Source organism: Vigna unguiculata, chromosome 3 (assembly GCF_004118075.2).
Source record: "Vigna unguiculata cultivar IT97K-499-35 chromosome 3, ASM411807v1, whole genome shotgun sequence".
Classification (NCBI taxonomy): domain Eukaryota; kingdom Viridiplantae; phylum Streptophyta; class Magnoliopsida; order Fabales; family Fabaceae; genus Vigna; species Vigna unguiculata.
Genome location: NC_040281.1, coordinates 19,123,077 through 19,149,293, shown reverse-complemented (window position 1 = coordinate 19,149,293; position 26,217 = coordinate 19,123,077). Strand labels below are relative to the sequence as shown.

Genomic DNA, 26,217 nt, shown 5'->3' with positions numbered 1-26,217 from the left:
AGTTTTTCTTTGGGATATAGAAGTTATACAGAAGAATAAAAATATTAATTATTTTTACAGTTTTTTTATTTCATATTTTCTTTCACAAATTTGAACCGACTGATTATTTACAAGTTTATCATTATTGATGCCCCTATATATCTTGGGATCACCAAATCACTCTTAATTAAGACAATTAAAATAAACCCAAACTAATTTAATAGTTAATCTCGACCACGTATTTACTGACTAAATTATTTTCTCAAATTATTACTATTTTATAATTTTTGTTAAGATTTATGAAATAGTTAAATTCAGTGATTAAATTAAGATTGAAAGTAAACAAAAGAGCATAATTGGAGAGTTCATCCATGTGATCAATCTCCAGTTGCAATGCAATGCGCATGCTTGTTCATCTCCCATCATCATCATCATTGACAAACCCTAATCCCCTACCAAAATGGTGAAGAAGGTCCCCGATTGGCTTAACAGCTCTCTCTGGTCCTCATCGCAGTCATCCTCTCCCCCATCCGCCGCGGCCAGCCCCTTCCAACAGCCTCCGCGTCCTCTGCGCCCCGCCGTTGCCATCCCTTCCGAACCTCCTCCGCCTCCCGTCGTCCAAGATCCTCCACCGACGCAGAGAATCGAAGACTCGCCAATCGAAGATCACGGTGACGTCTTTCCCTCCGCCTACGACGTCACTCGCCAGGCTCACTTGCTGGCCGAGGTTCGCTAGCTTTTGTAAAATGACAATGAACTTGTGTTGATTAATGTGTTTAACTCGAGTATTGATTCTGTGATGGTTTGATTTGGTTCAGTTGTCGAAGAAGGTGGTGGATATGAGTGAGTTGCGGAGTCGCGCGTGTCAAGGTATTCCTGATGCTGCTGGGATACGCTCTACTGTGTGGAAGGTTAGGTCTCTTTCCCATTCTATTTTTTTTTTTTTTTTAATTTTCTTCATTTTATTTTAGTTTTTTTTTTCCCTCCAAAGTAGTTGTTGTCGCCGAACTAATACTGTAAGAACTTTAGTTTATCAACTAATATGAACTAAATTCAAACATGACTTTTAAAATAGTATTTACACAAATGGAGCAGGCTTACCATATGTAATTTGCCATTGGAATATAGATTCACATCCTTACCGAATCTTAGTTGATAGAGTATCAGTGCATTTTAATTAGTTATCTGTAGTGTCTTGTCTGTGATGAGTGAGATTGATACTTGTTAAATCCTGTTTAAGTGTTTGTTTGGTATGAGTAGGAGTGGAGTGAGTCTTGGATTGTCTTTTAATTTAAGAGAAATAGGAAAAAGATAAAGAATGTAAAAATATTTTCTGTGATTTTTAGGTTAATTAGATTTATTCAGGAGAAATGCAACGAGGATTTCCTCGCTAGGGATGTGCATTTTGAGTTAACTAAGGAAAGATGCGACCTACTGATTCCTGTTTCATTCCAACCAAATAGGTCAAGGGTGCTAAATAGTAATGTTTTTGTTAGAGTGCTTTTTGTTAGTGTGAAATGTTTTCCTATAGGTCGAAAGAGGGATGTGAGATTATAAAACACTGTTGTAATTTATGCTCGTTGACATTTACAGCTTTTGCTTGGATATCTTCCTCCAGATCGAGGGCTTTGGTCATCTGAATTAGCAAAGAAGAGGTCCCAGTACAAACAATTCAAAGAGGAAATTTTGATGAATCCTGTAAGTTAGTTTGTTAGGGGAGCTCTGATGCCTTTATGCTATGATCTCGTTGATTTTCTTAACTTTAACCTTGTTTTTTTTTAGAATTGAGGGTTGAAGCCAAAAATATGACTTAGTTGTTGAACTAAAGTTGTAGGACTAACTTTTCTTTGCATATTATCACATTTATTCTTTTTATCAAACTGTGTTTTATAGAAGAGTGACAATTTTAAGGACTCTATTGTCATTGGAAAACTATATTAGAAAGAGAGTGACACTGAATTGAAACTATATAATTTTTAATACAACATGGATGCTTTATTTATTTTTGAGAAAAATGAATCAATACACTAAATAGAGGGGATTTGATATGCTTTAACAGTTTGTAAGGTGAGACTTGCTACTACTTATATACTATAATTTGGCTTAATCTCTAATTGATGTGGGTTGTTTAACACACCTTTTCACGCCGAGTATTGGATACCTCAAGTGTTGGACTTGAGGGAACTCCATAGCGGGTGACATGAGACCTAAAAACCTTAATTAAGATAACCTCTGACTGATACTATTTTAAAAAGGTAAAATCTATGCCTAACTTAGCCCTATAAATTTGATTTGTAAAGTGATGTTTGCACTTACTTATATACTATAATTAATATTATAAATTTATCACATCTTAAAAATGTGGGGTTTAAGTTTAATTAATCCTACAAAATTGGCTTGTAAAGTGAAGGTTGCACCCATTTCGATACTATAATTCGGCTTTATCTTGAAAAATAGACATCTCAAATGTGGGACTCGGGGAACTTGATAGTGGGTGATACGAGACCCAAGAAACTTGGCTAGGATAAACACTTAATAGCTCGGATACCATTTTAAAATAGTGGAATTTAAGCCAAACTCAGTCTCACAAAACTAACTAAGGGTTTCCACCTACTTATATACTATATCTAGTCAATGTGTGCTCTTTAACATATATGATACTAAAATAAATAAAAATGTTCTTGATAATTATATATATATATATATATATATATATTATAATTATAGAAAAAAAAGGACTAGATCGTATATATCAAGAATATCTAGATTATGAACATATTCTCATAATCTAGATATTCTTGATATATAGGATCTACTCCTTTTTTCTATAATTATAATACTCTTCCTGAAGGCATATAAGTTTTATGTCAACTGTTTACTAGAGTTGACAAATCTAGTGGTGATGTCTTCAAACCTATGTTTTTCTCTAGTGAAGTGACGATTCACCTCAATATGTTTGGTACTCTCATGTGACTAATGTGTAATGGTTACAGACAATGTGTAATGCTGTTTGATCTTGGCACTATACTTTGTTTCTTACTTTGGAAGGTGTTAAATTGCCTCCAACAAGCACACATTACCTTGTAATGGAACGCCACCTGCCTAGTGACCTTGTCTAGTCAGTTTCAATATATTCAAAATTTTAGTATTTTCTTTATCTTCATAAATGTGGTCTTTGCCAAGGGCCTTCTTAATATACTCTAAGATTTGTAGACTACATCCTAATGGTGTTGATAAGGAGAGTTTAAAAACTATATACTACACTTACTTCAAGTATGATGTCAAGAGGAGTCACAATGAGGTAATTTAGCTTACCAACTAAACTTCTGTATCTCCCAGGATTAGAATATCATTCTTCTTGGTTGGGTACAAGTTTGACACTTGGATCTATTGGTGTGCCCACAAGTTTACAATTAGCATCTTTTTTTAATCTAGATTGTTGAGAGAGCATGGTTTATTTAAAATATGAACAAACCATCCTTGAATTGTGCAATCTCTCAGCCAAGGAAATATGATACAGTAGGTGTCCAAGCTTTTTGTCTAGAATTCTTTGAGTAAATATTTGTTAGAATAATTATTAAATCTATGTATGTTAGAGTAATCATTAAGTCTAAAGTAGGGAGTAGTGTGTAGGAACCTCTTCCAGCTGTACCTAGTTCTATGCCTAGCAGTCTAGGACAGTCTTTTGATCTTTCATCTTTCCATTGTATCTGATTTCTATCATTATAAATGGAAAATCATAAGAGGGATCTTTCAAGCCCTCCAAAATATATTTTCTCTCTTTTTAAGCTTTAGTATATTGTTTTTTTTTTTGTACAATATCCTCATTATCACCACAATGAAAAAGATGCATTCCTAGTGGTCGTTGGAAGATTTGCCATAAAACTTGTAAGAGGCGATGCCAAAACAGTGAACATGAACCTGGGAGAAAGCTTTGCAAAAACAATTCTGCAGACAATGGGTTTACTTGGCCAACACAGCTTTAAGAAATGCTCTAGATACTATGTTAAACTTTAGAAAAGAGAGAGACATCAAGTTGAAACTGTGTTTTTTGGACAACATGAATGCGTTATTTATGGCGAGAAAAAGGAATCAATACAATAAATAGGAGAGATTTGATATCCTCTAATAACAAATATATGATATGTGGGTATAAATGATAATGTTCTTATAATGCATATAGAATAATCAAGATATTGTTGATGATATAGAATCTGCTCCTTGCTTCTATAATTATAACAGTCACATTAAATTTTTGAATTTTATTGTAATTTAATTGGTTCTCTCTTTGTTACATTGATAGGGTGCATGTGTGTCCAAGTGCAATTATTGCAGAATTAGTGATTGATTGTTGATGTATACTCTATTCTATTTGCTTTATCTATTTGGCTCTCTGAATGTTTTGGTGGCTAGCTAGTCAGAAATCACAAGGAAGATGTACAATCCAACAATTTGCGATACCGATGATGCTGACTGTGAAAGGGTTTTGCTCTCTAGATCAGAAATCACTCAAGGGGAACATCCTTTGAGTCTTGGGACGACAAGTGTATGGAATCAATTTTTCCAGGTATAAAGCAAAGTGCTCTACTATTTACAATTTAAAGTGAGAATCATCATATACCTACCTCTTAGCTTAAAATTGTTGGTGGTGGTATTCTAGAGGTGTTGTGAAAGTCTCAGAACACTTAAGGAATTGTATCGGATTATAGGTAAGTCAGAATTTTTGCTGAAAAATAGAACAAGGAAGGAGAACACTTTTTGGGCTGAATAATTTTGTGTTTTCTCTTTCACATTTCAACAGCACATACAAATATATTTTATAGATAGACAAGTGACTCTTAAACTACAAGAATTTACATTTAGATAAAGAGTCACAATGGTAGAGTCACAAATATACTTGACTGTCATTAATGAAAATGCATGGCATTGTACTCTTGCAACAAACAAAAGCTGTGTAAATATTACAATGCATTTTGGTAATGCTGCAAATATTCCATCAATATTGTCTCATGTAACTTTACATGAATGGGTGAAAAGTGAGAACAAAAACTATTCTTCTTGAAGCTTCCTTTACCAAAGAAAGGTGGATTGATCACATTTGCCTGATCTGTAATGACAATCACATTGTCTATTGTGAGATGCTTCTCCAAAGTTAACAGTACTGCACTGTGATCTATTTGTTCCAATAATGACATGTCCTTGTGAAATTGTGTGAGCAGATTTGTTACCACACAACCAATGATCTTGCTTCTGTCAAAATTTAATTATTAATGAACTTCGGTTGCCCATTTACTGCAGCACAGTTATATAAGTCTCTTGCTTATGCATTATAATACTTTGTGCCAAGGCTGTTGTGAAGCAAATCTTCCACTTTGCATTTTACAGGATACAGAGATCATAGATCAAATTGACCGAGATGTAAAGCGTACTCATCCTGATATGCATTTTTTCTGTGGTGATTCCCAATTTGCTAAATCTAATCAGGTTTTAACTTTATTTGTCTTGAATTTCATTCAAACTTGAAATTCAAATACATTTTTTTGTGAACCTTTCTACTTTTTTTGGGGGGCATTTTCAGGAGGCTTTGAAGAATGTATTAATTATTTTTGCGAAGTTAAACCCAGGTGTAAGATATGTGCAAGGGATGAATGAGTTATTGGCTCCTCTCTTCTACGTGTTCAAAAATGACCCAGATGAGGAAAATGCAGTGAGTATATATGAAGAACCCTTTTAATCTTCTAGATTTTCATTATATGATCTATCATTGAATTGCATTATCAAACCCTTCAATCTCGATTATTGTACGTGTTTGTAATTGTTGAATATAGTGAAAATGAGGTATTGGGTTAATTTGCCTTGTGTAGAAAACACACATACGATACTGTATTTATAATAAAGAAAATATGGGCTAAGCCCAAATGCAAATAAATATGTAAAATAACATAAGACACGATATAAATATCTAACACTCTCACTCAAATTGGTGTATATAAATCGTATATACCAAGCTTGTTACAAATATAATAAATTCTAGGTACTTATAAAGACATAGTGAAAATATTTGCTAATTCATCACTTGAGTTAACAAACTCAGTCTTGATGTTTCTAGATACAATCCTTTTTCAAATGAAATGACAATTAATGTTATTGTGTTTGGTCCTCTCATGAAAGACATGATTAGAGCTAATATGAAGAGTTGCCTGATTGTTACATATAAGTGTCATTTGAGTGACATCTCCAAATTGCAACTCTTTGAACAATTGCTTAAGTCTAACAATTTCATAGGTGGTTGAGGCCATCGTTCTATATTTTACTTTTGCACTAGATCTTGCTACAACACTTTGTTTCATGTTCTTCCAAAGAGATCAAGTTACCACCAATGGAGACACAACATCTAGAAGTAAATCTTCTATTAGAAAGAGATCCTGCCCAAGCACCATCTGAATAACAAACAACTCCCGTGTGGTTATTGGAACCATATAACAAACCTTTTCTAGGAGATCAGTTTAATATACGAATGACTGTATTCCAATGATCTTCACATAGGGAATTCAGGATGAGTAACAATAAGATAATTCAAATTTCCAACTAATCTTCTATATTGCTTAGGATTTGAGAAAGACTCCACCTGATTTGGTAGAAGTTTGGTATTAGGATCCATTGGTGTATTAATAAATTTAGAATTCATCAACCCAATTTCTTCCAAAATATCCATTGCATACTTTCTTTGAGATATAACAAACCATCGTTGGATTGTGCTACCTCAATACCCAAGAAATATCTAAGTTTGCCAAGATCTTTGGACTGAAAATGGTGACAAAGACGTTGTTTAATTTGGGAGGTGCCATGGTGGTCACTTCCTGTAGGAACAATGTTATCAACATATAATATCAAATAGACACAACCAACACTTAAGTGATGATTAAAGACTAAAGGATCTGCTTCACTGCAAGTCATACTAAATTGTTGAACAATACTGCTAAATTTTCCAAACTAGGCCCTAGGAGATTGTTTTGTGAAGATGACATACCAATCCAGAAAACTCCCCTTAAGCAGCAAAACCTAGAGGTTGTTCCGTATAAATTTCTTCTTGCAAATCTCTATTAAGAAAAGTATTTTTGACATCTAGTAGGTAAAGAGGCCATTGTTGAAGAACAACCATGGCTATAAATAAGTGAACATAAGCCATCTTTGCACTGGAGAAAAAGTATCACAATAATCCAAACCAAAAATTTGTGTAACAGAAGATATACCTGTGCTTGCAACAAAAGTAGTGGAACTAGAGTTTTGATGATTGTCATACCATTTGAGAAATTCATTAGAAGAGGTAACAAAAGAAGCCATAGAGGAAAAGAGAAAAAAACCCTAAAAAATAAAAAGAGGTCCAATAAGATCAACAAGCCTAGATCCGAAAATAGAAGGATAAAGGAGTCTGACGACGTTGATCATAGCTGGAGAGAAATCTTCGAACGATGCGTGAGAGCACGTGTGGACTTCGATTGCGGCGATCTCGACAACGCTGTGGTTGCCTGGCTGTGACGAGCAGAATGGTGTGGTCACCAGTCTGAACTGTAACTCCGGCCATGGCAGAGGCAGCATTAGCAGCGGTGGCGGGTGCACTAGTAGCAATGATGAAAAAAGAAAACGGAGAACCTAAGCTCTACATATCATGTTGAATATAGTGAAAACTTGGTATAAGGTTAACCTCCTTTGTGTAGAAAATACACATAGGTAATGTATTTATAATAAAGAAAATGTGAGCTAAGCCCAAATACAAATAAATATGTAAAATAATATAAGACATAATATAAATATCAATCAGTAATCCTCACACTGCACTTGAAGGTGATGTAGTACATTCATTAAATTGTATTTGTGTTTTCTAAAGACCAACTAATATAAATTTCTTTTTTCTTTTTGATTTGTAAATTTCATTTGAAGAAGTGCTTATCCATGAAAGCCACATGCGTTTTTCCTTTCTTATTCTTATCTGATTAAACACACTATGAATAGAACGGGCAGCTAGAATGGGGACAACTATGGCAAATCAAAATTCAGGTGTGACTTATAGGCACGGAGACATGAAATTTTATCAAATGTAATACTGCATTGCCCTGATTTCATAAAAAATTAGAAAGGATTCGTAATAATTAATGACCGAGGGAATGTTGATTTTGTTGTAAATAATTTGCTTTTGTGGCATAAGGTGGAGTACTGTTGTAGATTCATATTACCGTCATGATTTAATTTATTATTGATTAACTCTGCTCAAGAGTTCCCTATCAATAATTTGCAGGCCTTTGCTGAAGCAGACTCATTCTTCTGTTTTGTGGAGCTCTTGAGTGGGTTACGAGATAACTTTGTTCAACAACTCGACAATAGTGTTGTGGGAATCCGTTCAACCATTACAAGATTATCCCAGCTTTTGAGAGAACATGATGAAGAGCTGTGGCGTCATCTTGAGGTCACCTCCAAAGTAAGCCAGTTTCTACTATATATATATATATATATATATATATATATATATATATATATATATTATATGTTCTCACAAGTCCCCTTCCAGTTTAATTCTTGATACTATAATTAGTTATTAATAATTATTTATTTGCACAATGCATGATAGCAATATTATTATGCTAACTTTCTGTATTCCTATGCTAGTCCGTAATATTAATTTTGTTTAATAAGCTAAATAAGAATAAACAAGAAAATGTGGCTCCTTTCTGCTCCCTTTAATTATATGACCTTCTTGACTTACATCATTGGCTGTAATTCCTATGCAAACATTGTGTATTCCTATGCTATGTTAGTAATTATATTTTGGCTGGTATTATTGGTCTGTTTTCACTAGGGAAGTTTAAGATAGTGGTGCAATTATCACTTTAGTGAATTGGGTAAAATTTTAAGAACATACTTACATGGGTAAAATGTATAAGAATGTTTACTTACATCATTGGCTGTAATTGGTCGTTGTGAGGTGATGTGTAGTCGATAGTGTGTTCAATGCACCATTGCATGTATTGTGTAGTGCCATGCAAATCACTATTTTTGTGGACATTTATAAATGATTATGGTGATCATTTGTTGTTCATTTATCATGATACCATGGTCAATATCTATTTTCTTTTCTCATGTCTTCTTTGTGAAGCCTATGTAAGTTTAATGGGTCGTTAGGAATAGATTGACAAAGGTCAAATTGTTTCATAACTTGATTAGTTTGATAAAACCCTATAATTATGAAACATATAAGAAGTACAACTGCAGGACTTACAAGATAATCTTTAACATTTCATGTGCGACATTATTTCTATGATAAGGAGTCTACAAAACCTGAAATAAAAAAATGCAATTAGCATACCTAAGTCTGAAAATATGATAAAAAAGAGCTGGAGAGATCGAGTATCTCTTAGCTGATCTGTGTTATTTATAGAAGAAAATACATCAAGAATACCAAGGGGTAAAGAAATGGCTACATCTAGGTAATTAATGCTAATAAGCTAAACAATCTTTTGGGAAAAACTAATTAGCCTATCTAAACAAGTTAAGTTATATTACCAAGATAAATTATTCTAATACTCCTCCCCAAGTTGGACTATATAGATTCTATGTGCCAAGTTTAGAACATATAAATTGAATCTGAGGTCCTCTTTGGGATTTTGTTAACACATCTACTAGTTGATTATTGATTATTAGATCTAACAAACTTAGTACAAACTTCTTTCGACAACATCTCCAATAAAATCACATTCAAGTTCTATGTTTTTGGTCCTCTTGTGTAATATACGATTAAAGACGATGTGGAGAGCTACTTGATTATCATAATAATCTTCATTTGTTAGATCTCAGAGAATATTAATTCTTTAAGACATTGTTTCACCAACACAAGTTCACAAGTGAGAAACACCATTGTGCTATATTCAACTTCAACACTAGATCGGGCAACAACACTTTGTTTCTTGCTTTTCCAATAAATAATGTTGCCTCCAATGAAAATACAATACCTTGTAGCTGAGCATCTATCCATAGGAGATATTTCCCAATCAACATCACAATATCTAAAAGTTTGCGTATCCATTTTATCTTCATATAGTAGACTTTGTCCTAGAGCCTTTTTGAGGTATCTAAGATATGAATGATAGCATTCCAATGATTGATACAAGGATTGTATAAATTGATTAACAACACTAATTGCAAAAGGACAAACCATGCCTAGTAATAGTGAGAGAAATAAATTTTCCAACTAGTCTTCTATCATTAATTTTCTAAACAGAGGTTCACTTTCATCTATCATTAATTTTTTATTTGGATCCATAGACCTCGTGGGAGTCCGGTAAACTAGGATCGTAAACTCAAATTCACTCGTAAGAGTTTACTTTAAATAAAAAAAAAATTAAAATATTCATAAATAATATAATAACATATTGTTATATGATATTATAAATAACTTTTTGTATATTTTTATTAAAATATTATTAATATTATTATTAGTTGGTCATATTGTATTTTTAAATATTTTTATATTATTTTAACTATTTTTTTAATAAATTTAATTAATTATACATATCATATTTAATATTTAATATAATACAAAAATTCCTCTGAATTGATATGCAAACTTTTGAGCCCAATGACTTTGAGGCCCAAAAGCCATAAAAAACCCTAACCTACAAACTTCATCTTCCATGACTCCTTACCAACGCAACCAACTTATGAGCAGGAAACCTTACGAGTGCAGTAGGAAGGTTGCATACATGAGTAGCCATGAACGCGAGCACCCACGAACTCGAGCTCCCACGTGCGACGAAGATCGAGGAACAGAGGGGATGACGAGCACCACGACATGAAAGGGTCCAACAAATGCACGATGGAGAGTGCTTTAGAAGAAGGAATGAAGAAGGGCTTAATCAGAAAACACTGAAACCCTAATCCCAAAGAGTTTTCTTCACAAATGTGTTCCAAAAGATTGTTTTTGTTTGAATGTTTTTTCTCTTCGAACTCGCTAAATTGTTCCAAACTTGCGAGTTTGACGAAGTGAATGGAGTCTACATCCAATTCTATTGAGTTCACTTGAAAAACGAGTTTGCTTTCGAGTTAACTCGGAAGCCATGACTAGGAACGTAAACTCGTCCGAGTTAACGAGTTAAGTTGCGAGTTTGATAACCATGATGTCTAGTAATAGTGAAAGAAGTAAATTTTCCACCTAGTCTTCTATATCTAAAGCATATTTCGTTTGAGAAACTGCAATGACTTTCTTTGATTGACCTACCTTAATGCTTAGAAAGTATCTGAGACATCCGAGGTTTTTGGTGCGAAAGTAAGTGTTCTTTTAGTTCTGAGATTCTAGCAATATCATTTATTGTAATAACTATGTCATCAACATACACAATTAAGTAAATACATTTTTCAGGTGAGGGGATTGTTCAAGACTATAGAGAGATCAAGTAACTTTCAAGTTAAGCCAAACACCCCCCGAGCAACAAATCTAGGAGGTTGCTCCATGTAAATGTCTTCTAAATAACCATGAAGAAAATAATTTTTGATATTTAATTGATGGAGAGGCTAATGATGTACAATTGACATGGCAAATAAGAGACACACAATAGTCATTTTTCCCACAATAGAAAAATTATCACCATAATAAAGGCCATATATTTGATTATATCCTTTGGCCAATAATCTAGCTTTGAGGTGACCAACTTTACCATTTGGCCCAACTCCAATGGCTTAAACCCAACAACAACCAATAACCCGATTAGTTGCAAAAGGGTACACTCAAGTTTATAGCCTCAATTATAGTGATACTTTCTCTCAAGTGGACAAGATGACTACTATTCGCCTCTTCTTTGCCATGACAACATTCGTCATTGGCCATCCCATCAATTGGATATCAAAAATGCCTTTTGTACATGGAGATCTTGCAAAGGAGTGTATACATGTACCAACCTCCTGGGTTTGTTGCTCGGGGGGAGTTTGGTAAGGTTTGGAAGTTGCGTCACTCTCTATGATCTCAAGCAATCTCCACGTGGTGGGTTCGGTAAATTCAGCTCAATTGTTCAAACTTTTGGGCTAAAATGCAATGAAGCAAATCATTAAGTTTTTATTGTAATACCCCTCTTGGAAAATGTATTTACCTAATTGTCTGTGTTGATGATCAACTTGTGAACTTATATGGGTTAAACAATTTCTTTGAGAGCTTAATTTCTGCGAAATTGAGACCATGGAGATGTACGGTGACAACCAAGCTGATCTCCACATTGCATCAAATCCAATGTTTCATGAGAAGACTAAACACATAGAAATTAAATACCATTTTGTTCGGGAAAAATTGTTGTCCAAGGAAATTTGTACTGAGTTTGTTGGATTATAGGTGGTAGAGTGTAGGAAACATCCATCCATTGTACCTAGTGCTACACCTAGGTGTCTAGTGCAGTCCCTAATCTTCCATGTATTCTTGTATCAATTTTTCATTGTAAATAGAAGATTGTGAGAGGGGTTCTTTAAGCACTCTAATCATAATTTTCTCTCTGTTTTGAATCTCAAGTAGGGGTTCTTTAAGCACTCTAATCATAATTTTCTCTCTGTTTTGAATCTCAAGTAGGTTAATAGAACAATCAAGGACAAAAAGAACCAACTCCTTGAGAACTAACTTTGGATTCATTGACTAAAATAATAACATGTTAAATTTTGGGATGAGGAAGGGAAGAAAACAAGGAAGCATTACTATAAATGTGATTAAAAGCACTTGAGTCAAATATCCATGGATTTTGACATTCCAAAGTTTGAGAAATGCAAGATTTTGACAAACTAGACTAGGTAATAACTATGCTTGGGTGTCGAACTTCAACCTGAGATTCTTGATATTCTTTGTTAGAATATAATCAATGGTTACAGATTTCTAGGAGGTCAACCATTATATAATCTCATTAACTAAGGTGATGGATTCCATATTCTTATGTGCCTTTATTGTAATTGATTCTATTCAATAGTATAAATACATATTGTGTGGTCTGCATTAGACACACAATACATTAAGAACATATACAATTCTATATTCTTCATTAAGAAATTGTGGTTCAACCTTATTAGATTAAAAGACATTTGTAGAAGACTCCATTAACAATCAAAACGCAACAACATATAAGGTCCACATTAACACTCCAATCAAGTTAGGACATTGATGACAAACCAATATCTATACTAACACCCATAGCAGCAAACCAATAGCTACCCACAACCAACAACATGAATCTCTTCTCAAAGTCGGAAACTACAATCTACACTCCACATCTAGTGCCAATTGTAAAAGATGGCAAACAATGGTGGAGGAAGAGTATGTGATAGAAGATGAGGCCTTAAAGAGAGAAGGAGCCTCCCACGAAAAGCTGAAACTAGAGAAGATGTGGAGTTGTTGCGATGACAGGAAGATGGCGGTTGACCTTCACGTGCTAAGTTGCAATGAATGGAGATGATGTGTGTGGTGGAGAATCAGGTGACGTGACCAAGGTGAGTTGGACGGCAAAGAGAAAAATGGTACTTTATACACTCACTTAAGTCCGTATTTTGATATGGGGAGTTTGGTGCGAACTTAATTGGGATGCAATCTTATAAAATATTAGGGTTCATATAATTATGGAATATTAGGATCATATAATTATAGAATACTAGGGGTCATATAATTATGAAATATTAGGGATTATATATTATGGAATATTAGAGGTCATATAATTATTGTATATGAAAGGTCATTATAAACCCTACATTTACTGAGAAAACAATTCACCTCATTACGAAAGATGAGCAGTCAAGGAGGCACGAAACACAAAGGCCAAGTTCTACGTCCGAACTATCGTAAGTGCTTGGAGATTATTGTTTTGTTGGAACAATCTAAATCGTAGTCCATGCGAAGTGTTGCTTAATAATACGAAGTTGATGAGAAAGTCATTCAAAACTTGATTCGAGAATTTTCCCTTTTCAAATGTGGATCTATTCGGGATGAAGACTTAAATGAGTGCGGACTTAAGTGAGTATATATTGTAGATGGCATCTAAGGGCAATGTATTCACTCTATCTCAATGAGTTGAATCATACTCAATGTTCTTCATGACGAAACAAAGACCAGGGAGAGATGACATCAAAATAGGATGATGGTCGACAATGATGAACAGCCAAAAAACCTTTAGAGTGGGATCAACCTACACTGATACCAACTTAAGACAAAAAATATAATAAAAGAGCTTAAGAGATGGATTATCTCTTAATTGTTCTTTGTTATTTATTTATAAAAGAACATTACATCAAGAATACCAAGAGGTACACGGAAAGGCTTTATCTTGGTAATTAGTGCTATGCGAAACAACCTCTTAGGATAAACTAATTAACCTATCTAAACTAATTAAGTTATACTACCAAGATAAACTATTGTAACAAGCATAATTATTAAAGTAGATCCAATTGGAATAAGATTTTAGTTGTGCATCATTAACGACCTCCTTTGACGATAAGCAATTAAACATTTACCATAATAGGTGAACTATGTTGGTAGGTGTGTTTTCCCTTTATGCAGGGTGAGATCATCTATCATAAGCAACTATCATATTTAAGTAAGCATTAAAAATGTATCTTTATACATTGAAAAACTATTAAATTATAAAAAATGTAATTTCTTGACATAATTGGTATTGTGTAACTTTGTACTCAATTTTATTACAAAAACAAATGCATACGTATACTCAAATTTAACATATTCTATTAAAAACAAACGATTAGATAAAAATACAAGTTGAAAAAGAAGCCAGACGTCATTAAAATGTAACCACAATTTTACCAAACTGTAAGTTATACCAACTTTGGTAAAATCTAGTGAAAATTGCACCATTATTGTAAATTTTCCCTTTGTATTATTTCATGTTTCACTCTTTATACTCTTTCTTGTTTCTTAACTAGTTAAGTGATAGTGCATTTCACTCATAACACCGTTTTGCATGCATACTTGTTGATGATTCAACCACGTATGTGCTTTTAGCAGAAATGGCTCACTTTATAGTTCTGTGTGTCAGGTCAATCCTCAATTCTATGCGTTTAGATGGATTACTCTCCTCCTGACTCAGGAATTCAATTTTGCGGACAGCCTTCACATTTGGGACACTCTTTTAAGCGATCCTGATGGTCCTCAGGTACAATTCATATTTAATCTTGTACTATTATCAAATGGAATTTAGAATTATGGTCCGCTGCCTCTTATTTGACGACAATGTCAAGACAGGTGAGGTTGCATTTGATGTTGTCAAGTTACTTTTTATAAAAAAAGTATATAAAGCTATTTTTAAATGACAAAAAAAGAGGAAAAAGTTTTCTCTGCCTAAGTAAAGATCAATGCAAAATTCGGATGGCTAGAGAAGAGAGAGAAATAGAGGGCGAGGAAGTATGTAGATGAGAAGAAAAGGAAAAAAAGTGGTGAGAAATTAAGAGAAAAAAATTGTTTGGTTAAATAGAAATAACAAATATATAATGGTTTAAATATGCTTTTGGTTTTTAAATTGTGGGCATCCATTCTTTTGGTTCTCCAATTAAAAATTTTCATTTTTTAGTCCTTAGACTTTGCTAAATGTTATTTTAGTCTTTAAGATTGAAATGACATTAATAATGTGACAAATGATGATCTAGTCAGCATTTTGTCACCCAAGGATTTAATTTTATATTATTTGTTATGTGGATTTAATTTAGTTTGTTGAATGTTTATTAAAGATTTAAATATGTTTGGTCTTCCAAATCGGGTACATTGTTCATTTCTCCCCTCCCTCATGAGAAAGATAATTTGGAGGTTTTGTCTCATCATCCGTCCCATCTGCTGAAGACACAAGATCACAAACATTAAAAGTTAGATTAACTCCATAGTCATAAGGCAGACCTAAACTATAAGCATTATCATTGATTCTTTTGAAGGATTGGACAGAACCATCTCCTTATGATTGAGTTTGTATTTCTTCTGGTTGGGAAATCTCTTTTCGAAGGTGAAGCCAAATTTAATCCTTTTCTCAAAAGATATGTATGTATGTACATACAACAATGATTGGATAATTTGGAAAATAAGCACTCCTTGAGATTGTGGCATTGAAATGCTAGTAATAAATATAGGTTATAGTCGATATGCAAAATTAAAACCAATAGGAATATAATCTAAAATTTCCTAAAATATCTTGATAAAAAAAAGACTAACTTTTTAAAATTTCTCAACATTTTAAGTTACTCATGGTAACTGTGAATGACAAACTCCTTGGAAATTAAGGAGTGTTCTCATGTTTGGCCAACACCAAAGGATAGAGTCCTTTGTCATAGATGGATAGTTGAGGGAGGTAGCGTAAAGTTTATCACTGAAGTAAGTGTTAGAATAAGCATTAAATATAGTTAGGAAGTGGTTGTATTGGGAAAATTCCAGTACCTATTAGTTGCATCTATCTTTGTACCTAAGTATCTAAGATTGATCTTTGTTCTTCCTTATACACATTGTATTAAAATCATATCAATATAAATATGAGAAAACATGAAAGGGAGTTTTCAAGTTCTCTCAATTACTCTCAAATATAGTCTCTATTATTTATCTTGACTTGGTATCAGAGTGGGTCAATCTTGCTCTACGCGTCTTAGTCTTCTTTGGTGCAAAATTTGACACCATTCGTCGTCTATCACTATTGTCCACCATTTTCCATCGTCGGCTGTATGAGATTTCTCTGGCAACCACGGGATTTGGAGTGTCTTTCTGAGCGATGGCCAAACCCATCAGTCCCGAAAGTTGATTCTCTTCCATGCGACGCCCACGTGCCTAATCTCTGTCCACCACTACTAGTGCATGTGCACCCACGTGCGACCTTCCTGTCGTAGGAACTCCATCGTGCCACTATCACATGTCTTGCCATAACTCCCTGTCTTTGTTTTTGTTATTGGAACTTCATTGTGATGTAGCCGAAAGTCATCCTAGTTGAAGGTTACCATAGGGTTCTTGAGAAGACAACCAATGTCTCTAATGCTGAAATGGTTAAACCAAAATTCTCTTATAATACCTAGAATTTTTTAGATTGAAATTCAATATCTTGGCACGATCATATGTAAATCACAGTTTCTCAACAATTTGCATTTCACAATCCATGAAAGATCAAAGTCTCTGGATACTTGATTCAGGTACTTTTGATCACATTGCTGTTGTTCTCATCCCTTTGATTTCCAGAAGATCCTGATTTCATAACCTTAACTTAAGATTCAAGATAGTAATTTTAGAGGGCTTAAGAGACCTTTTTTTTATGTTCCTCTATTTATTGATATAAAAAGGAGATACAAGAGGAAGCTTAATCATCAAAAGCTATAACTAGGTGCAGGGGTTATCCAACACTCAACCCCTTAACTTAGACATAATAATTACCTAGGTGCATTAACTATTTCTACACTCCCCTTCAAGCTGGAGCATACATATTGTATGTACCAAGCTTGGAACAAATAAACTTAATCTGAGGTCCCCTTAAGGAATTGGTCAACATATCTGCGAGTTTGTCATTTGATTCAACAAACTCAGTACATATTTCCTTTCCCAACAATTTTTCACGAACAAAATGACAATCAATTTCTATATGTTTACTTCTCTCATGAAACACTAGATTTGATGCAATGTAAAGTGTAGCTTGATTATTGCAATACATCTTCATAGTCTTGATGTCACAAAAATTAAGTTCTTGAAGAAATTGTTACACCGATATAAGTTCACATGTAAGTGATGTGATGACTCTATATTTAGCTTCAACTGTCGATCGGGCCACTACGCTCTGCTTCTTACTTTTCCATGAAATAATGTTTCCTCCAAGGAATTCATAGTATCTAGTAGTAAATCGTCTGTCTGTCAATAGTAGTTCTTGCCCAAATTGCATCACAATATCCAGAGACATGAACGCTTCCTTTATCTTCATATAACAACCCTTGCCTGGGAGCCTTTTTTAGGTACCTTAGAATGCGAATGATAGAATTCCAATGGCCAACACATGGAGACTGCATAAATTGACTAACCACTCCAACTGCAAAAGATAGATCAGGCCTTGTAATAGTGAGATAAATTAGTTTTCCAACCAGCCTCCTGTACCTTTCAGGGCCGAAAAATAATTCACCTTTTTCAGTTATTTTCTGATTTGGGTCAATAGGACTATCTACTGGTCTACAATCAATCATACCAGTTTTTTGTAGTATATCAAGAGCATACTTCCTTTGAGAGATTATAACTCCATCTTTAGATTGAGCTACTTCAATGTCTAAGAAGTAATTGAGGCTTCCCAAATCCTTAGTTTAAAAATGCCTACACAAGTGCTCCTTTAATTGAGATATTCCAGTAGTATCATTTCCTATAATGACTATATCATCAACATATACTTTTAGGTAGACACATGTCCCAAGAGAAGTGTGTGAGTAAAAGACTGAGTGATCTGCCTCACTACGTCTTTTAGCCCAAATCTTTGAACAATGGAACTGAATTTTCCAAACCAAACAAGTGGTGATTGCTTGAGGCCATATAAATAGCGACGTAATTTGCACACCATACCAGACTCCCTCTGAGCAACAAACCTAGGAGGTTGCTCCATGTAAACTTCCTCCTCAAGATCACCTCGAAGGAAGGCATTCTTGATATCCAATTGATGAAGTGGCCAGTGACGAAGTGTGGCCATTGCAAAGAAAAGACGGATAGTAATCATCTTGGCCACGGGAGAGAAAGTGTTACAATAATCAAGGTCGTAGATTTGAGTGTACCCTTTTGCAACTTACTGGGCCTTGAGTCAATTAAATTCACCAGTAGGGTTGACTTTAACTGTATACACCCAGCGACAGCCAACTGCCTTTTTATCTAGTGAAAGAGGCACAAGCTCCCAAGTATGATTGTCGTCAAGAGCCTGCCTTTCTGCAATCATGGCTTGTCACCATCCAGGGTGATCAAGTGCTTCATTCACAATTTTGGGAATAACGACAAAAGACATAGAGGATAAAAGGGAATAATAGGAAGATGATAATCTGTGATAACTAAGAAAATTATAAATGGGATGTGGGTTGTGAGTGGAGTGAGTAGCTTTTCTAAGAGCATTGGTCCATCTAGTGTCATTGTCACTAGAAGTCGTGGTATTGAGTGATGATGGAGAATAATCAGAAGTAGGGGATTCACCTTGTTCTGGGATAGCTGGACTGCCTATTGGGGTCTTGTGTTGGAGATGATTGAGATGTGAAGATAATGGATTAGGAGGATTTTGATTCGGACTTGGATTGATAGAGACACTAGGGATGCTAGACTCAATCACTGGAATAGGAAGGACTTGTTGTATAACGTAAACATCTTGAACAGAAGGAGATAAGTAAGCAGTCTGTTCAAATATTGTAACATTAGCAAACATGTAGTACTTCTTGGTTTCAGGAGAATAACACCGGTACCTTTTTTGAAGTCGTGAATAACCCAAGAAGACACACTTGGTAGCACGAGCATAAAGTTTGTCTAAACTTGGAGACATGTCATGAACAAAACATATGCAACCAAAAACACAAGGAGAAATGTGAAACAGTGGATCGTTGGGAAACAAAAGGGAGAAAGGAACCTTATTCTTGAGAGAAGAGGATGACATCCTATTGATGAGAAAACATGCAGTTAAGATGACATCTCCCTAGTGATGGACGAGAATATGAGTACTAAGCAAGAGGGTACGAGCAGTCTCAACCAAGTATCTATTTTTCTGTTCTGCTATATCATTTTGCTGTAGTGTGTGAGGACAAGTGGATTGATGTAAGATACCATGGGAACTTAAAAGCACAAAAAAGGAAGCCGAGAAGTACTCTTTGGCATTGTCACTTCCTAAGATTTTGATTATTTGACCAAATTGATTCTTGATTTCATTAAAAAAATGTGAAGATGGGTAAAAATTCAGAGCGATCTTTTATAAGATAAACCAAAGTACATCTCGAATATTCATCAATGAAAGTAACAAAATACCTAAAACCAAAGGACAAGACATGACTAGGTCCCTAAATATCAAAATGGATAATAGAGAATCTAGAATGACATTTTGATTCAAACATTTTATGAAAGGTAGGTATAATATGTTTTCCTACATTTTGATTAAAAAAATTGAAAACAAATTTAAAAAGTTTTAAAAAAATTAATAAAAAAAGAAAAAAAAAGTGGACGGGCTAGCCCGACCCGTTAGCCCGTCCTATACCGGACGAGTTGCAATTATTGGTCCTTTTCTATTTGATGGGCTAGCCCAGCCTGACCTGTTTTTGACTGGCTGGGCCAAAACGGGTCAGGTTGGTCCATTTTGCCACCCCTTCAAGCTGGTCATGTAACATTTTAAGACTAGGAGCAACAACACAGGACACTTGTGGATGAGATCCAAAATGGTTAATCCTCCAACTTCATATTCTTCTCCAATTCGTCTCCCCGAACCACACTCCAATATAACAAAAAACTTGTTATCTAAGGTAACTGAATAATTGAACGTTTTGGTTAACTGACTTAAGGAAATTAAATTGAAAGGACAATTAGGAATAAAAAGACAAATTTTAGATTTAGGGAAGGGGATAAGGAGACTTGACCGACTCCTTTTGAGAAAATTTTAGAGTCATTTGCAAGGGTTATGACATGATGTTTTTCTTGAAGGGAAAAGACTGAGAACAAAGAAGTATTACTGGATATGTGATTTGAAGCACTTGAGTCAATTACCCATGAATTTGGACCTCCCGAAGATCGAGAAAAGCACACAGTTGATGTGTTTGGAGCTGTCGATGTTTGTGCCATGCTGTTGGACTTCAATCAATTGATGTCCTTGGAGCTGCCGATGTTTGTGCCATGTTGTTGGACTCCAATCGAAGATACTCTTGATATTCTTCCTTAGTGAACTTGCACTCAGCAGTTTCAACCTTAGAGAAATTGGCTGGTTTGGCAGGAAATCTATGGAGGGAGTAGCAATTCTCTTGTGTGACCCATTCTTTTAGAGTAGGTGCACTAAGGGCTCCCTCGACCTCCTCGTCCTTCGCCTTTGGTGCCATGTCTTCCTCTTCCTCGGGTGGCAACCATGAGTGATGGTTCCACTAGTTCCTAAGTTTCCTTAGTTTGAGTCACTGACACATAAAGAAGGGACCTCATTACATGTCAGAAGTTGATCTCTGACATGATAATTCGAATGCATAGCACAAAGGATCATCACCATATAATATTTGTCAAGCTTCTTCTTGATTTCTTCCAAAGATTTGACTTCCATGAACATCTTGAGTTCTTCCACGGCAGCTTGGGCTTCATTCATGAAGGAGATCATATCGTGGTCAATCATTTTGAGAGATGCGAGTTTTTCCGCAGAATCATAGAGACGTTGGATGTTGTTGGCATAGATCGTTTGCGCTCTTTTCCAAAAAGATTAACATGACTTGAAGGCCCCAAGAGACATCCAAAGTATTGGCTCCACGGATTGCCACAATAGAGCACACAACTGGAAATCTCCCGTTTCCACTATTTGGCTTTTTCTTCATGCATATGGCTTCCATCTTTTTAAAGATGGTCATGATATCCTTGGCCAAGATAGGTAATTTTGTCCATTTAGCTTCTCGGAAGTAATGGAAGGACTTCCAAAGAGTGAAATAGCACTTGCAGTGGCCATTTCGGATCAAGGGGCCAAAGTACAGTGAGGAGGTGTGAAAACAGCAAGAGAAACCCTAAACCCTAGGGTGATTTCAACAAGGGTGGCTTCAGGACCTCACCCAAACAGGATTCTAAGGGGCTCAACAGAGAGAGGAAGCTTTGGCAATCCCTACGGTGGTGGCGTGACGAAGTTCCAGTAGCGGGCTGGCGATGCATGGCGGCAAACGAGCTGCTAAGTAGATGTGGGCGGCGCGTGACAACGAATCAGCAGAGAGAGGTGGCTGGCAACTGTTGATAGTGTTTAATAGCAGTGGACAACTATAGATAGTAGCAGACAGTCGTGAATGCAACTAGACCGCCGCTGACAACGACAACAAATGCTAGCGGACAAGACAAGGCAGAAACCAGAGCAGGATCGAACCAACTTAAGATTCAAGACAGTAATTTTAAAGGGCTTAAGAAACCCTTGTTATGTTCCTCTATTTATAGATATAAAAAGGAGATATAAGAGGAAGATTAATCATCAAAAGATATAATTAGGTAAAAGCTATAATTAGGTGCAGGGTTATCCAAGACTCAACCCCCTAACTTGGACATAATAATACCTAGGTGCATGATATTTTATAGGATTCTTGGCCGAAATTTCAAAGAGCAAACGGAAGGGGAATTCAAAATTCAAATTTAATTTTCCATCTGCTCCCTCTAAATTCGGCCTCTCCCATGGATCTAGCACACGGGGTCATGCTTTGGATGTTTTAGCACATTTACCACGTGTCAAATGTGAGGCAAGGTCCATGTGTGTCCTAGGCTTTCTCCATGACGTACCTATGGTTTCTATTGGACTTGGATGAGCCCAATTTAAACCCTATCAAGTCTCTTCTAACTATTTGCAAACCTTACTCTACATTCCTATACTACAAGGCCCAAATACCCTAGTCTACTTGGCCAAGTTACTAGTTTTCTATACATTTCATTATACACTTGGGATCACACTATTATACACTTGGTTGCTGGTCTCTTGGCTTGGGATCGTTAATCATTTCGCCACGGAGTTCTTCGTCAAGAAGGGACAACTCATTCAAAGTACTCTAAATGAGCTTCATTTAACACTTGTCATCAGCGACACCACTTCAACTTTTGATGACATCTTGACAATAAAGGGTATAATAGAGTAGTGAACTAGCACAATGGGGTTTTATTGGTGTTGTGGTTATTGCACCTTTACCTGAGATTTTAGAATGCAGGGGTGAAGTGAAAAAGGTTGGTGTTGCGAAATGTTTGCATATGTTAACGGAAAATTCGAATAGTGTTCTCATAAAGAGAACATTACTAATGTCATTTGACCTCAAGACTAAATGTATTTTGCAGAATAAAAAGACTAAGAAATGGAAAACTTTATTTGGAAGACCAAATGTCTCAATTTGGAGAACTAAACTTATTTAAACATTTGATAAACTTTCCAAAAAGAAAATTTGTCACTCAATTTAAATTTACCTGACAAATACTGAAACCAATGTTAGTTACATCGTAAATGTTACTAATGTCAGGTACTAAAAGGAGTATTTCGCTAGACTGAAAGACTAAAAAAAATAAAGATTTTACCCGAAATGCATTGTCATATGGTAAAGGAAATATATGAAGATTCATCCTGGCATATGGTTGTTACAAATTGTATCAATGAATATTGGAGTATATAAAAATTCCTCCATTTTACTTCATCGTGCTCAAGTGATAAGTGATGAGTGGTTTTGCTGTGGATGCTGTTGGCTACTTTAAATTATAAACTGTTTTATCTGCCTCCATGTAGTTTATAGTTTCAGTAAAAAGAAAAAACTACGTTATCATAGTTCTTTTATGAAGTTTAAACTTAATGAAAATTAACATATGCTATGCAGGAGACTCTTCTTCGGGTATGCTGTGCAATGCTTGTTCTCGTTCGCAAGCGCCTCCTTGCGGGTGATTTCACTTCAAATCTTAAGTTACTGCAAAATTATCCAACCACAAACATTAGTCATTTGCTCTATGTTGCCAACAAGTTTCGTGTACAGTCAGTCTAATGTTTCTCTCCCATTATCCTTTGCCTTTGCTTTTGTACCCTCTCTTTCAAATCGAATGCTTATAAATGCCTTTTAAGTGTGAGCCTCAGTGCAGTGCTGTTTATTTATTTTTAGTATAATTTGTACTTAATTTTTGTGTGGCTAGTCCATGTCAGCTCGGTTAAATACGCTTATATTACCGTGAACTATTTTTTATTTTTGCTTTAATTTTTTAACGGTTTCCTTCAGCATGCGAGCTTGGTGACATTTACTTCTGCCCAATCTTGTAATAAACACATTCCTAAGACATTAGGCGAAATAACGTTGCAAGTTGAAGTTATCATTGCATTATGCAGTTTTTAAATTTAAACAAAGCGTATACACATAAATAAACAGTATGTTAAGATATTTAATGACTAGTTGTGTATTTGTTTTACTATCTTTAATGATATCTCCTATCTCTCGAGATGACTAGAGTTCGGTCAGATCGTAAATTTGTGTCAGTATGGCTTATCTGTATGGCTTATGTGTATTTGAAGTGAAAGTCATGAAGTAATTTTGACTCCTTTTTGAAAAAAAAAGGGTGAAATTAATTTTTTGAAGTGAAAATTTTAAATATGTATTTTGAAAATTCAATTCATATTAATAAAAATTTCAATTATAAATATAATGATTTGATATGCAAATTAGTATATGTTTTAAAAAATTACATTTCATTACTTTTATTATATTATTGTTACTTTCAAATTAAAATATTTATTTATTTATTTATAGATCATAAATCAAACTCATGGTTTTTAGTTACAAGAGTTTTGCTTGCTACAACTAATTCCTGAATTTAATAGTGACAAATAATTATAAAAAAAAAAAGGAAGCTTCGACGAAATACGTAGGACTATTAAAAGCTACATAAAGTTGAGATTACACTTATAATATAATTTATACTAATACTTGATAAGGGGTTGTGATTAAATTGGAATAACTAAGTTTTTTAGACATGAATGTTCACTTCATAGGAGTAGGAGTTCATGAGGAACAAGATAAGTTGGATTTAATATATGAAAAGGAATGAACAAAACAATGAAACAAGGTAACATAGAATAAAACACAAGTTGAAAAATAAAAGTAACATAGAATAAAATACAAGTTGAAAAATAAAAGCAAAAGATGAAAGGAGAAAAGGAATGGAAAGAATAGGGGTAGTACGCCACTTTGGGAGATGGACTAACCCAAATATGAATGGTGTTGCCGTTGCTCGAATCTTGATTTAAGATGAGAGTAGGGGAGTTTGGGAACACTTAAAGAAGAGCACTCTTAACTCTAGAAAAGATGAAGGATTTCCTAGTAAAATAAAATAGTATCTTTCTAGAAGCCTAATCATTAAGAGGGGGTGGCACCAAGGGGATATTCTCCCAATCATCACCAATTTTTCAAAAAGTGCATTCTTTCATCTCTAAGATGCTATCTCTTCTCTACTTCTGAATGTGTTTCCTTAGCGAAATTAGGAGGTGTGGTGAATATACTCCTTTAGGCTAGAAGGTTAGACAATAAACATAAAGAGAAATGTCAAATTCAAAGAAAAGGGTGAGGAAGATGTCTCCCTTCTAGTCATGCTCTAAGTAATCCTCCTCGAAAGAGCCTCTCTAGTCTCATGAGGAGTCATGGACTCATCATCCTCCCCCTCTTGTTGATAATGTGACTATGCATTTGCAACACCTATATCAGAAGGAGAAAGTCACCAATAACAAAAGTAGGAATGTTGTTATAGCTAAAAGGTAACTTATAGGTGTTGTTATTAATCCTCTTCACAACTTGGGGGCCATCTCCTGTTGGATTGAGCTTTGACATCCTTTGAGTAAATAATCTCTTCTTCAAGTAAAGTCAAACTCAATTTTCTAGTTGGAAAATAACCTTTTTGCTTCCCTTATTCATATATCACATGGTTTGACCAACCTTCCTTTCAATATTGGCCTTGACAACGCATGCTAGTCCTTGACCATCTTAGCTTTCTCCACCCTATCTTGTCAAGTCCATGCCCATGGGTTGGAAGAAGGAAAAGATCAAGTAGTGTTAAGTGGTGGAATGAACCACCCTATATTGTATGCAAACTCTATGTGAAGAAGGATGTCTTCCCACTCCTTAGAATTTTTCTCAAGTGTGCACCTCAACATTTGACCCGTGGTTCTATTTACCACCTCAGTTTGAGCATTTGCTTAGGGGTGGCAAGTTATGACGAAATGTAATTGAGTGCTAAGCTTCTCCCAAAGGGTCCTCTAGAAACGACTCAAGAACTTGTGTACATATCATTCACAATTGCCCAGGATGCCATGAAATCTAACAACTTCCTCAAAGAAGAGATTTCCATTGAAATAAACATCATCCACCTTGTGGCATGGTATGAAATGCCATCTTGGAAATTCTATCCAATACCAGAAAGATAGAATCCCTTCATCTCTTTGTCCTTGGGAGCCCTAGCATAACATCCATTGAAATGTCTACCCAAGGCAAAATAGGTATGGGAAAAAGAGTGTAAAGTCCATAAGGGTGGGCTCTAGA

The 26,217-nt window shown here is 35.0% G+C and overlaps 1 protein-coding gene across 1 annotated transcript; it reads left to right on the top strand.

The window, feature by feature from the left end:
- The first annotated feature begins 319 nt into the window (after positions 1-319).
- Positions 320-24,001, top strand: LOC114175764 (TBC1 domain family member 13-like). Its single transcript, XM_028060557.1, has 9 exons — positions 320-706; positions 798-890; positions 1,573-1,677; positions 4,397-4,546; positions 5,365-5,463; positions 5,558-5,686; positions 8,276-8,455; positions 15,039-15,155; positions 23,521-24,001. Exons 1-9 carry the CDS (start codon positions 440-442, stop codon positions 23,680-23,682), a joined length of 1,302 nt encoding a protein of 433 aa, XP_027916358.1. The 5' UTR covers positions 320-439; the 3' UTR covers positions 23,683-24,001.
- The last annotated feature ends 2,216 nt before the right edge of the window (positions 24,002-26,217 follow it).